This window comes from Tenrec ecaudatus, chromosome 18 (assembly GCF_050624435.1).
Source record: "Tenrec ecaudatus isolate mTenEca1 chromosome 18, mTenEca1.hap1, whole genome shotgun sequence".
NCBI lineage: Eukaryota > Metazoa > Chordata > Mammalia > Afrosoricida > Tenrecidae > Tenrec > Tenrec ecaudatus.
Window position 1 is genome coordinate 19,548,867 of NC_134547.1, and position 12,226 is coordinate 19,561,092.

The window sequence follows — 12,226 nt, forward strand, 5'->3', positions numbered from 1 at the left end:
TTGATAATTTATAAGTTATTATTTTGTCATATCTTACACTGTCCAACATCTCCCTTCACCCACTTTTCTGTTGCCCATCCCCCAGAGAGGAGGTTATATGTAGATCCTTGTAATCGGTTCCCCCTTTCCACCCACCCTCCCGGTATGGCCACTCTCACCACTGGTCCTGAAGGGATCATCTGTCCTGGATTCCCTGTGTTTCCGGTTCTATCTGTACCAGTGTACACCCTCTGGTCTAGCCGGATTTGTAAGGTATAATTGGGATCACGCTAGTGGAGGGGGAGGAAACATTTAGGAATGAGAGGAAAGTTGTATGTTTCATCATTGCTACACTGCACCCTGACTGGCTCGTCTCCTCTCTGAGACCCTTCTGTAAGGGGGTGTCCAGTCACCTACAGATGGGCTTTGCATCTCCACTCCACATTCCCCCTCATTCACAATGATAAGATTTTTTTGTTCTGATGATGCCTGATACCTGATCCCTTTGACACCTCATGATCACACAGGCTGGTGTGCTTCTTCCATGTGGGCTTTGTTGCTTCTGAGCTAGATGGCCGCTTGTTTACCTTCAAGCCTTTAAGACCCCAGATGCTCTATCTTTTGATAGCCGGGCACCATCAGCTTTCTTCACCACTTTGTTCTTTTCTGCCTGGTCACGGTACTGCTTTTGTTGCTGTTGTTCTTCTTCTTATCCGTTTGTGGTGTTCTTGTTGCTCCACACAAAAGCTTGTACGTTTCCCATAGTTCATAGACAGCATAGATTTCCCATCTTAGTTCAGAATTTGTCCAAGCTGCTAGGAAGGGGGGTGGGGGTGGGCAGCCTCGTCTTTTCCCCCTCTCCCTTCCTAAGACTTCTCCTTTTGAAGGAGAGAGGGATAGGGAGGGCTCAATGTTACTTGCCAAATTGTAAGTATGTTTTATGTGTGTGTGTGTCAGTAATCTTTAGACATTAGGGGGGAAATGAGGCTTTCTGCTCCCAGAAAGAGTTACAGTCTGGGACACTTACACGGGCAGTGCTAACCCGTCTTACAGGGTCGCTGCAAGTCGATGGCAGTGCCTATGTCTTCACACAGTCATCATGGGCACCCTATGAGACAGGGCGGAACTTCCCCTTGAGTTCCCGAGACTGTAACTCTCTCCAGGAGTAGAAAGCCTCATCTTCCTCCTAAGGAGCAGCTGGTGGTTTCAAACTATCAACCTCCTCACCTGGATGGCAATAAGTTGTGGTGGTGGTTGCTTCACCTGTCTTCATCGGCACCATTAGCTCTGGTGGCGTAGTCAGTGAGAGGTTGGGCTGCTAAGGGCAAGATGGGCAGTTCAAACCCACCAACTGCTCAGAGGGAGAAAAATGAGGTTGTCTGTTCCCATCAAGGTCCACAGCCTCAGAAACCCACAGGGACAGCTCAGGCCCACCTCCTGCCCCCTCCAGGTGAGTTGGAATGAACTAACCATTGGAATGGAATGCCGGAGTGTTTGGAGCCCTTGGTGCTGTGAACCGCTCTCCCCCCCAGGCCCTTTGTACATGGCCTTGCACGGGTTTTGAGGAGGCGCCCGGGGACGGCTAGCTTGTATTGATTGCTCAGATCCTGGGCTTCCAAACTTGGGTAGGTGTGAGATGCAGAAAGCTTTCTCTCCTGCCCTCTCCTCTCCCACCTCCACGCGGACCACCAAGAGATGCTGAGGTGAGCATGGGACCATGAGATGTGTCTGACTTCTTTATTTTACTCTCTCTCCCATCTCTCCTAGTCTCTATGAGTTTACTATAATCTTCAAATATCTTACGGGAAGGATTTCTCCTACCAAACCCCGCCATTCGTTGTGGGGGGCTACCCCCACAGTTCGACAGGCTCCTCTCCTGTCACATCACCGCCTCCCTTTCTGGACCTTGGTCTCCCCAGCTCCCTGCTCTGGGACCCCTCTAGCCTTTCCCCAGACCCCCAATTGGTGACGGTGGCAAGTGGTGTGTTGGAGTCCCGTCCTTCCTTAGCGCGCGTCTTAATACACCCCACACTTCCTTCTGCACATGCGTCATCACGTCCTTGGCCACACGGAGATGAACTCACAGCTGTTGAGTCCACTCTGACTCGTCGCGACCCGCTAGGCCCTAGAGTCTAGGGCAAAGGAGACCAGCCCCGGTGGGTTTCCCAGGCTCTACATCTTCTCGGGAGCCGCCAGCCCCCCTCTATCCACACAGAGCGCCGGCGGGTTCGAATTGCTGACTCTGAGATTAGCAGCCCAACCACCAGGGCTCCCGATTGAAATTGTGAACTTTTCTGAAAACACGCCCTTCTTGGATTGATCTCATCCCTTGGCGGCAGGTCTGGGATTCCGGGGGAGAGAGGGGTGGGGATTCCTGCCCTCCCTGTCTGCCCCCACCCCCAGCCTCTTATCTAGCAGCTTCTCCATTCCCACGGCGTGGGGCGCATAAAAGCGCGCTGGGGGTGGGCCCCGGCACTGTCGCCATGTGCACTTTGCGCGCGCTGCTGCTGCTCGCGGCGCTGGCGGGCGCCCCCGGCGTCTGGGGGCTCTGCCCGGTGCCCGCCGACCTCAAGCGCGCGGACGGCACGCGCACGTGTGCCAAGCTGTTCGACAAGAGCGACCCCTACTACGAGAACTGCTGTGAGGGCGCCGAGCTGTCGGTGGAGCCGGGCGCCGACCTGCCCTTCCTGCCCTCCGACTGGGGCAACACGGCCTCGTCGCTCGTGGTGGCGCCGCGCTGCGAGCTCACCGTGTGGTCCCACCGCGGCAAGGGCGGCAAGACGCGCAAGTTCTCGTCCGGCGCCTACCCGCGCCTGGAGGAGTACCGGCGCGGCATCTTCGGGGACTGGTCCGATTCCATCTCGGCGCTCTACTGCAGGTGACCCCCGCCCCTCCCCCTGCTTGCCAACCCCCCGAGCCCCCGCCCCCGCCGGGGGGACCCCAGAGCAGGGGTTCTTGACCTTCCTAAGGCCGCGACCCTTTCCTACAATTCCGCATGTGGTGGTGCACCCCCGCCCCCACCCCCACCATAAAATTACTTTCGTTGCTACTTCATTTTGCTACTGTGATGAATTGGGACCCTGTGAAAGGGTCGCGACCCACAGGTTGAGAACCGCTGCCCTAGCGCCTGCCCTGGGGCGTTGCTGTCAGGTCCACGGTTCAAAACCACATATAGGTAGAGTTTGTTTCTTGGAAATCCCCAGAGGCCATTCTACTCTGTCCCATAGCGTCGCTATGAGTTGCAATCAACTCGAGTTGCGTTGAGAGGAGCTGAGAGCCCGCCCTAGGAGCCCTGATGATGGCGCTGTGGGTTCTGAACACCTTGGGCTGCTAACCGAAACAATCAGCAGTTCAATCCCACCAGCCACTTCCCGGATGGAGCGTCCTCCCTGCCTGACCCCTCCCTGAGTCCACACTCAATCCCCTTCCTCTCCCAGGCCACCAGCCCCAAGACCCCAGGATGGCTCAGACCTAGACTTGGAAGCTGATCCAAGCCCCCTACCCCCATTCTTTGAGCCCCAGAAACCTTTCTGAGTCCCTCCCCCCCCCCACCCCCTGACTCACAACAGTTCTTTCCTGAGAAGGCAGACTAACTCTGGGACACCCTCCAACACTCCCCCATCTCCTCTGCAAGCCCAGCTTGGGGATAGGCTCCACCCCCTCACCCCTCCCACACACACCTTGGAGACCCCAGGGCCCAAAGCCAGGGTCTACTGCCCATGTCCTTCAAACTCAATTCGCCACCACTGGGGTGGTTTAATTTTGTAGTGACCCCGTAGGACAGAGCAGAACTGCCCCTGTGGGTTTCTGAGGCTGTAACTCTTCATGGGGATAGACAGCTTTGTCTTTCTCTAGAGTGGTGGCTGGTGGGCTTGAACTGTTGACCTTAGGGCTAGCGGCCCAATGAGTACCACTAATCCAACAGGGCTCCTTGGACCTTTGTAAACACAGCTGTGGGCTTCTCAACCCCAAAGACTGGCTGACCCAGGTCTCGAGTGTCCAGGCGCAGTTTTAGGGTTGTCCTAACCCCAACCTTAGCCCCTGAAACCAGTCCCACAACTACGCTCACTCTGGGGCCCCTGAGCCCACCCTGCACTCACCTTTCCAAGCTCATGGGCACTGGGACCCTCCCCCATCAATCTCAGACTCTCACACCACAACTCCGAACTTGCAGCCTTGGGCCGGCCTCCAGGCCTTCTAGAATCCCTCGGCACCTGGCATCTCCTTGACTGCTTTTTCTTCTGTTGCAGGTGCTACTGATGTCTTGGAGATTCCCCATCCCCAAACCCCACTGCACACCGGGACCCTCACCTGACCTTGACCCTGAGGTCTCCTGAGGGGGCTGAGACATGAGAGGAAGCTGTCTGCCTGCCCTCACCTTCCTGTCCACTCCTTCCCTGCAATACAGTCCTTCTGAAGTTGTCCCCATCTGCCATATGCTTATGATTGTGCTTGGGGCGGGGGAGGGTGGGGAGGACAGGGGAGGGGAGGACGGGCATGGGGACAATGGCGGACAGGAAAGTCAGACCTGGGCAGCCCATGCCTGGGACAGTGCTGTGGTGGGGACAGGAACACAGACAGATTCTAGCATGGATGGACGTCTGGACAGACACACATGTCCAGAAGGACAGGTCTATCGTGAGAGTGTTCAGCTGGCAGATCAGGGCACTCTGTTGGCTGGGGGTTAAATATTAAAATGCCACTGCCCAGCACGCACCCCCCCCACACACACACACACCTGCCCTGACCCCAAGGGGCTGATAGAGCTTCATGTTTTAGATATTTATTATTCTGCAATCAAAAGGTTAATACTTGGCACAGCAGGGGTGCTTAGGGAATGAGCAGGGTCTGTGGAGAGATCTGGCAGGAACCCCGGCCTCACCCACCCCATTGATTCTGACTCATGGTGAAGCCCTGTGGGGGCCTGCAGAGCAGTGACCTTTTCAAAAGCACCTCACCAACCAAGGCCCCACCCAGGGCCACCTTCCTAGGCAGGCCTCGACACAGACACAATGGCTACAACCAACCAACCACTGTCATCAGTTCAGTCTGTCCCATAGGTCAGAGTAGAACTGCTCCCGGGGGCTGCTGAGACTCTAACTCATAGAAACAGACAGCCTCACCTCTCTCCCAAGGAGCGGCTGCTGGTTTTGAACTGCCAGCCTTGAGGTGAGCTCCTTCCCAGGCCTTGGAGGTTGTTAAAACCTTTTCTTCCCTCTCTTCCCCAACACATGATGTCACCTGAATTCAAATGCGTTATTATAACTCTGTGCAGGTGGCAAATTGTCCCCACAGCATCCCCACCGCCACATCTGGCATGAGGACCCTTGAAGGATCTGGGGGAGCTGAAGGAGGGAAATGTAGGGTCCTGGAGCACAGAGAGAGGTGTGGGGACAGTTCTATGGGGATGACAACTTGGGATGGGAGAAAAGAGGACATGCTGGAAGTTAAGAGCTATGGGAGGTTAAGCTGCTAAAACCCCAAAGGAAAAGAAATCCACTGCCATCGAGTCAATTGTAACTCGCAGCGACTCTGTGAGACAGGCTGCCTCCCTGAGAATGTCTGTTGGATTCGAACCGCCAATCTTTCAGGTAGCAGCCCGAGGTTAAACCCACTGTGCAGTCGGGGCTGCTTTGCAGATGCTCAGAAGCCACGATGAACTGAGCCTGTGTCACAAGATCAAGGGAGGTGGGAAAGAGACCGAGGTGCTCAAGGGGCGGCAATTCACTCAAGACTCCAGGGAGGCGAACCCGTGAGTGGACCGGCACAGAGCGCGGAGTGTTGGGAAGCTCAGCGGAGATTTATTGAGCATCTGTCCCCCTCGCCCCTTCATGGAGATCAGAGAATGCTGTAGACAAGCCAAAGAGTTGGACATTCAGGATGTGCACAGGTGTCAGATGGAGGACCAGGCAGACGCTAAGGGGGTGGGGAGGTCTATTAAGGGAATGCTGAACGGTCATAAAGGTGTCTCGTGAGCAGGTGGTGCCAAGAGCCAGGGAGGGGCTCAGGGAGCTAGAGGTGCTAAGGTAACGGGGGTGGAGGTTTGGGGGAGAATCTAAAAGTTCAGGGTCAGAATGATGCTAAGGAGTTAGGGAGGGGCTAACGGTTAAGACAGGGCTAAGGGGCCAGGGAGGGGCTAAGGGTCAGGGCCCGGCAGCGGCAGGCCAGGACTGGGCCACAGACAGGGAGGGTCTATGGGTCAAGGAGGTACTAAGCGGTCAGAGAGATGCTAGGGGTTGGGCCAGACTGAGGGTCAAAGCTGGGTGGGTCAGGACAGGGCTATGAGCCAGGGAGGGGCTAAAGGTTGGGCGGGGCTGTAGGCCAGGGAGGGGCTCGGGGCGGGGCTATGAGGTGGGCGGGGCTAAAGTCAAATTGACACTAAGGTGTCAGTCAGAAAGGTGCTATGGGCCAGGGAGGGACTAGGAGCCGAGGCGGCCTAATGACAGGACACAGTTAAAGGGGACAGGGCAAGACTATGGATTGGGGCGGAGCTAACGGGTAGGGCGGGCTAAGGGGGCAGGGCTATGGGGTCCCGAAGCTGCTAAGGCATCAGGGAGGGGTTCCGAGTCAGGGCAGGGCTACAGGTCAGGGTTCAGGGAGGTGGTTGGGTGTGAGGGGTCTGAACAGGCCCTGGTCCAATGTCACTCCCTCAGCTGCACGGACACGGATGAGTCGGTCACTCTGGTCCTTCGCAGCCCGCCAGCCTCCATCCGGTTCTTAGTCTTGTGCATGAAGTGGATGAAGCGCACTCCGGAACCGTAGTGGCGGAATACGTGGGACACCTGGGGAACCCCGAGATCAGGAAGAATTAGGGGGACCCATGCATCCCCCTCTCCCGCCTCCCTTTTCGAGCACACAGCACCGGGCGGGGGCGGGGGCGGGGGCGGGGGCAGGCAGTGTCTGACCTGGACCCAGCTGCCGGGAGCGCCTCTCCGGGAGACTCGGGGGGCCGCGTGGTGTTGGGCGATAACAGTGCGGCGGTCGGCAGCCAGCAGCCAGACATGCAGCTCATAGACACACGTGTCCAGGCGACTGTCCTCGAACCTGGGGGTGGGACCAGGCCTTCAGCTGCCATACTACAGCCCAGCGCCCCAGCCCCAAGCCCTGGCCCCATTAGCCATTCCCGACCCATAGCCCTGGGCTGACCACACCCTGATGGTGGAGGCAGCCCCACAACCCACCCATAGAGGCCCAGGGTGGGGGTGGGCAGACGGGGCAGGCCCAGGATGTGGGGGGTGATGAGAGATGCATAGTCAGGATTTGCATCGGGACTGAACGGCCTCTGGTGTCTGGAGGAGGCTTGCCTCTCTGACTCAATAAGGAGGGACTCATTTCAAGAAGAGAGGAGGGGCAAGACAGGCACCGCCTTAGCAACGCCCCAAACATATCAGCTGCCTGCATTTTTCAAGAACTGAGAGGATCCTCTGGGAGAAGGCACTCAGGCAGGGTGGCCAGGGCAGGAGGGTCCCATCTGAGACACTTCAGGGGTGGGGGTGGGAGTCGCTGGTGAGGTGGCCCTGGGGGAGCCCTGCTTGTGGTCCTACCAATCCATGACAGTGATGTCCGGCTGCTCATCGTCCATCAGCTCCTCCCATAGGCCCTCGGCCAGGAGGTCCACGCACTGCTGCTTCACTGTCCAGCTGCCAAGAGACGGGGAGAGGGATGGGATAGTGGGATCCCCGTCACCAGGAGATGGGGTGTCCATGCGGCCCTGGGCACCCCTCAGTCTCAGGTCCAATGAGCTCTCTGAAGATGCATTTGAACTCTGAGTAGCAGTTGCGGAAGCTGAGGCTCACAGTGGAGAGGGACTTGCCCAAGGCCAAGCAGCACAGAAGTGGCCGAGCAGGGGTGGAAGCCCAGTGCGGGGACTCAGCTGCCCGGCACCATCCAGCCTGGTGAGCAACATGTGGGCAGCGTTTAAGGATGGTCCAGAGAGAGGAGGGGAGCAAAATCTCCAAATCCAAACTCACTGCCTTTGAGCGGATTCCACCCCATCAGGACCCTACAGACAGGGTAAAACGGCCCCGTGGGTTTCTGAGACTCAAACTCTTTACAGAGGTAGAAAGCCCATCTTTCTCCCATGGAGCAACAGGTGGTTTCGAACTGCCGCTCTGGGGGTTAGCAGCCCGAAGTGACCACTTCGTCTCCTGGGCCCCTCTGCAGAGGACACGAGACATCACCAGAACAGGTGCGGTTTCCTGGGCCTGTGCTATCCTGGAGGAGAGGGCTCTGTGGGACTGCCACTGGTCCATTTCTCTGAAGTGGGTCACCAGCGCTTTCTTCTGAGGCCTGCCTGCCAGGACTCGAACCGCCACACTCTCAGTTAACAGCCGAGCTCATTAACCATTTCCACCACTCCAGGAGGTGGGTCCTATGCTGTCAGGCTTTAGGAGCATTTCCTCCTGTGACTAAATCTGTTGACAGGTCAGGAAACTGAGGCCCGGAGAGCAGAGTTAAATGCTCTGGACCCCAGAGCCGGATTCCAACCCAGGCCACTCGGGTCCTGGAGTCTCACCTAAGGTCCTGCTGCAGTTGCTCCGTTTTAATGAACCACCCTTTGAAATTGCCTGCCAGGGGGAGAAGCACAGGGTGAGAATGTCCCCAGACTGGAGGCCCCCAGCCTGCCCCCCAGTCCTCCCTCCCTCCCACTCACCGAGAGCCTCCAGGGGTTGCCGGGTAGGGCGAGTGCGCGGGGCGGGCTCATAAATGTTGATGCCTGGAGTGCAGGGGGAAGGACATCAGGCCTTACTGAGGTTCCACCATGTCCCCATCCACACACAAACACACACCCACATGCATGCACACATACATGCACATAATATACATATGCATGCACACATACACACCCTTGTACACATTACACACACGTACACAAAAAACACCCCCCACATCTACACATATATAGCTCACACACAAACTTACAAACACACATCACATACGTATATGTATATACATGCACGCACACATATACCCAAATAGACATTATACACACACATATACATATCGCACACACATATCTTACACATATGTATACACCTATACATGGCCATATATACACACATGCATGCACACATAAACAAACACACCCAAATATAAATCACACACATACACAAAAGCATAAACACACATTTCATATGTACACATGCATATCTCCCCCACACAAACTTACACACATATAACATGCATCCACACGCACATAAGCACAATCTCACATGTACATACACACATAGCTCACACACATACACATAAAAGCCCATATACACATGCATACATCTACACCCATACACACCCATCTATACATATACACATACTCGAATGCACACACACATACCCATAAACACACAGACATACACACATTCCCGACGCCTCTGTACCCCACCTGACAGACACCAGCCAGTCAGTCCCCCTCCAGGAAGTCGCCCTGAGAGTGTGGGATTGGCGGGTAGGAGTCTGGACCAGGGGTGGGAGGGATGGGAGAAGAGGGATGGTTGGGAGGCAGAGACAGAAGGACAAGGATTTAGAGGCTCAGCGGGGAGAATCCACGGCCGCCCAGTCCTCCTGACTCCTAGCGACCCATGGGACAGAGTAGGACGGCTCCCTAGAAATCCCGAGACGGCCACGCTGTGCGGAAGCAGGCAGCCTCCTCTTTCTCCCGCGGAGCAGGGGGGCGGTTCAAACCGCCAACCTTCCGACCAGCAGCGCGCTGGGAGCCGACAGCGGGGAGAGCGCAGACGCGGAGACGCGGCCGCGGGCGCGCGGACAGGTGAAAAGGCCGATGGCCGCGCACCTTCGGGGTTGGGCGAGCGCAGCAGGTTGCGGTAGAGCGGGCGCCGCAGGAAGAGCAGCCTCCAGCTCAGGTGCTCCGGCAGCTGCAGCTTCCCGCCCGACGGCCCCCACTCCTCCAGCACCAGCTGCCGCGCGTACGCCTCCGTGGGCGACGCGGGCTCGGGCCCCGCCGGAGACTCGGGGGCCGCGGGCGACGGCGGCGAGGGCGGCGAGGGCGGCCACTGCGGGGAGGGCGGCGGCTCCGAGGGGTTCCCCTCGGCGTCCATCGCGAGCGCGTGTCCCTCCGGCACCTCCGCCATCCGTCGGTTCTGGGAGACTGTCCCCGACTGTCCGCAGGGCTTGAGGTTAACTGGGGTGGGAGGAGGCGGGGCGCCCTAGCTGGAGTTTAAAAAGAGGGGCGTGTTGGGGTGAGGATCCAGGTCCCCAGGCGCTCCGCCCTTCAGCTGCACGGGGAGCCCAGGAAGCCACTCTCTGCCGTCTTCTGCTCTTCCATGCCTGGGAATTCGGACTCCCAGCCTCCCGTCCCCTGTCTGACCACACACACACACACACACACACACACACACACACACACACACCACTCAGGGCCCACCCCCCCAGCCTCCCATCCCCTGTCTGACTACACACACACACACACACACACACACACACACACCACTCAGGGGCCCTCCTTAAAGAGCCCTGGTGGCATATTGGTTACTCGGTGGGCTGCTTGCTAACCGCAAGGTCAGCTGTTCAAAACCTCCTTCGGCTCTTAGGGAGAAAGATGAGGCTTTCTGCTCCGTAAAGAGTTAAGTTCTCAGAAACCCGCAGGGGCGGTTCCACGCTGCCCTAAAAGGTGGCTATCAGTTGGCATCAACTGGGTAACAGAGGGTTGAGTCCTGCCTTCCTCTCCCAGGCTTTCTGTGCCCATTTCCCAAAGGCCAGCTGAGGACCCCAGCGAGGCCCCAGGAGGGAGGGATGACTAACATCAGGGTTGGGTGCTCTCTAATGAGACCTGTCCACCTTGTAAAGCTCCATCAGGTATGGCAAGATTAAGAGGTTAATTAATGGAGACCCCCCTGTTCCTGTCCCCCAGACTCTCAGCAGGAGCGTTAGGGTGGGAGGAGACTTTGGTTCTTCTGTGTTCTCCTCCCACCCCCTCAACCTTCACGTGGGACAACTCCTCCGCTCCTGGCATTTCTTGACCTGGGAACAAAAGTGGGGGAGCATGGCCCCGAGAGACCCGCCACCAGAGGGGCGGAGTCCCAGAGTGCAGGACCCCAGCGAGAGAGGAAGCAGGGGCCGGGCCCCACCTGTGTTTGCAGGTAGCCTGGCCCCTCTTTCTGGAATGGGGATGAAAGCGCCACCTAGAAGGTCATGAAGAGTTTGGAGGGAGGGCTGGAAGATGGCGCCATAGGAGGTCGGGTGCGGAGGAAGTGGGTGGCAGCGGAACCAGTAGGGCCAGATGCCCAAGGCCGCTTCTTGCCCAAGAGCACATCCCACACGGGACTCAGGCAAGCAGGGCCGCAGCCCCAGGGTCTCAAGAACCATCACCACGGGGGGCGATTTCTGCGCGCCCCGCCCAAAGCCCTTTGAAGTGCTGTAAGTTCATTAACGTCATCTTTCTAAGCGTGACTATGAGCACAGTGCTACTCTGATTGGCATCTTATGGTGAACATGCGGGGCTGTGAGCTGCCCCGGCACTTTGGAATACCCACGTGCTGAGGAGGAGCGCAAAGATGGGTTGTCATCGCGCAGACGCGGAAGGGCTGCCCCTCCATTCTGTAGCGCACGGCGCCCTCGCGGCGAGTCAGAATCAACTCCGCAGGGTATCATGACCCCATGGAGGGGTGTGTGCTTTGTTATCCCCGTTTTACTGATGAAGAAATAGGTCAGCATCCTAGGTAGCCCCATGAGCTTCCTTCCCCAGGTGCCCCCTGCCCCAGGAAGACTGCCACCTGGGAAGACTAGCATCTTAGTGAGGCTCACTACCGCATCCCTAGCCCAAGCCTCCCTGGCTGGAGGCAAGTTGGGCATTCATGACGTAATGTCCTTGGATGGGGCGATGGAGTCCATCTCCGTACTCACCCTGGGAAGTGGAAAGGCATATTTTGCAGACGCGGAAATGGAGGCACAGAGACTTCCGGTAATTTATCTAAGGGTGCAGGGAGGCTACCCGGCAAGTTGGACACGCCCACACACCGTGTTAAATCAGATACACAGGGACCTAGGTTTAAATTGCCTCCAGGGAGAAAAAAATTAGACGCGGACGGGTGTACTGGTTACCCTGTCATGTTTATTCCATTTGGGAATGTTATCAGAAAGGACCATCCGGGCAAAGGACATCGCGCTTGGTCAAGGAGAGGCTCATGGGAAAGTAGAAAGTCCCTCTAGGAGATGGGTGGACACAGTGACTGCAGCGGTGGACTCAAGCTCAGCAATTGGGAGGGTGGAGCTGGACTGGGCGGCCGTTCTGTTC

General features: G+C 57.3%; 2 protein-coding genes across 2 annotated transcripts; one reads left to right on the forward strand and one right to left on the reverse strand.

Annotated features, from left to right (window-relative positions):
• Positions 1–2,462: 2,462 nt before the first annotated feature.
• Positions 2,463–2,861, forward strand: SYCN (syncollin). The gene has a single exon (XM_075536653.1). The coding sequence runs from the start codon at positions 2,463–2,465 to the stop codon at positions 2,859–2,861; it is 399 nt and encodes a 132-aa protein (XP_075392768.1).
• A 3,759-nt stretch (positions 2,862–6,620) lies between these two features.
• NCCRP1 (NCCRP1, F-box associated domain containing) lies at positions 6,621–10,064 on the reverse strand. The gene is made up of 6 exons (XM_075536854.1): positions 9,767–10,064; positions 8,633–8,695; positions 8,495–8,546; positions 7,524–7,619; positions 6,885–7,023; positions 6,621–6,761 (listed from the first exon to the last, which is right to left on the reverse strand). Exons 1-6 carry the CDS (start codon positions 10,062–10,064, stop codon positions 6,621–6,623), a joined length of 789 nt encoding a protein of 262 aa, XP_075392969.1.
• Positions 10,065–12,226: the final 2,162 nt, after the last annotated feature.

Excerpts from the sequence above, each read along its gene's own strand:
- SYCN (XM_075536653.1), top strand. The coding sequence starts at position 2,463 with ATGTGCACTTTGCGCGCGCTGCTGCTGCTCGCGGCGCTGGCGGGCGCC.
- NCCRP1 (XM_075536854.1), bottom strand. The coding sequence starts at position 10,064 with ATGGCGGAGGTGCCGGAGGGACACGCGCTCGCGATGGACGCCGAGGGG. Across the intron at positions 8,547-8,632 it reads GCAACCCCTGGAGGCTCTCG|GCAATTTCAAAGGGTGGTTC; the intron begins GTGAGTGGGAGG and ends TCCCCCTGGCAG. Across the intron at positions 6,762-6,884 it reads CTCCCGGCAGCTGGGTCCAG|GTGTCCCACGTATTCCGCCA; the intron begins GTCAGACACTGC and ends GGGGTTCCCCAG.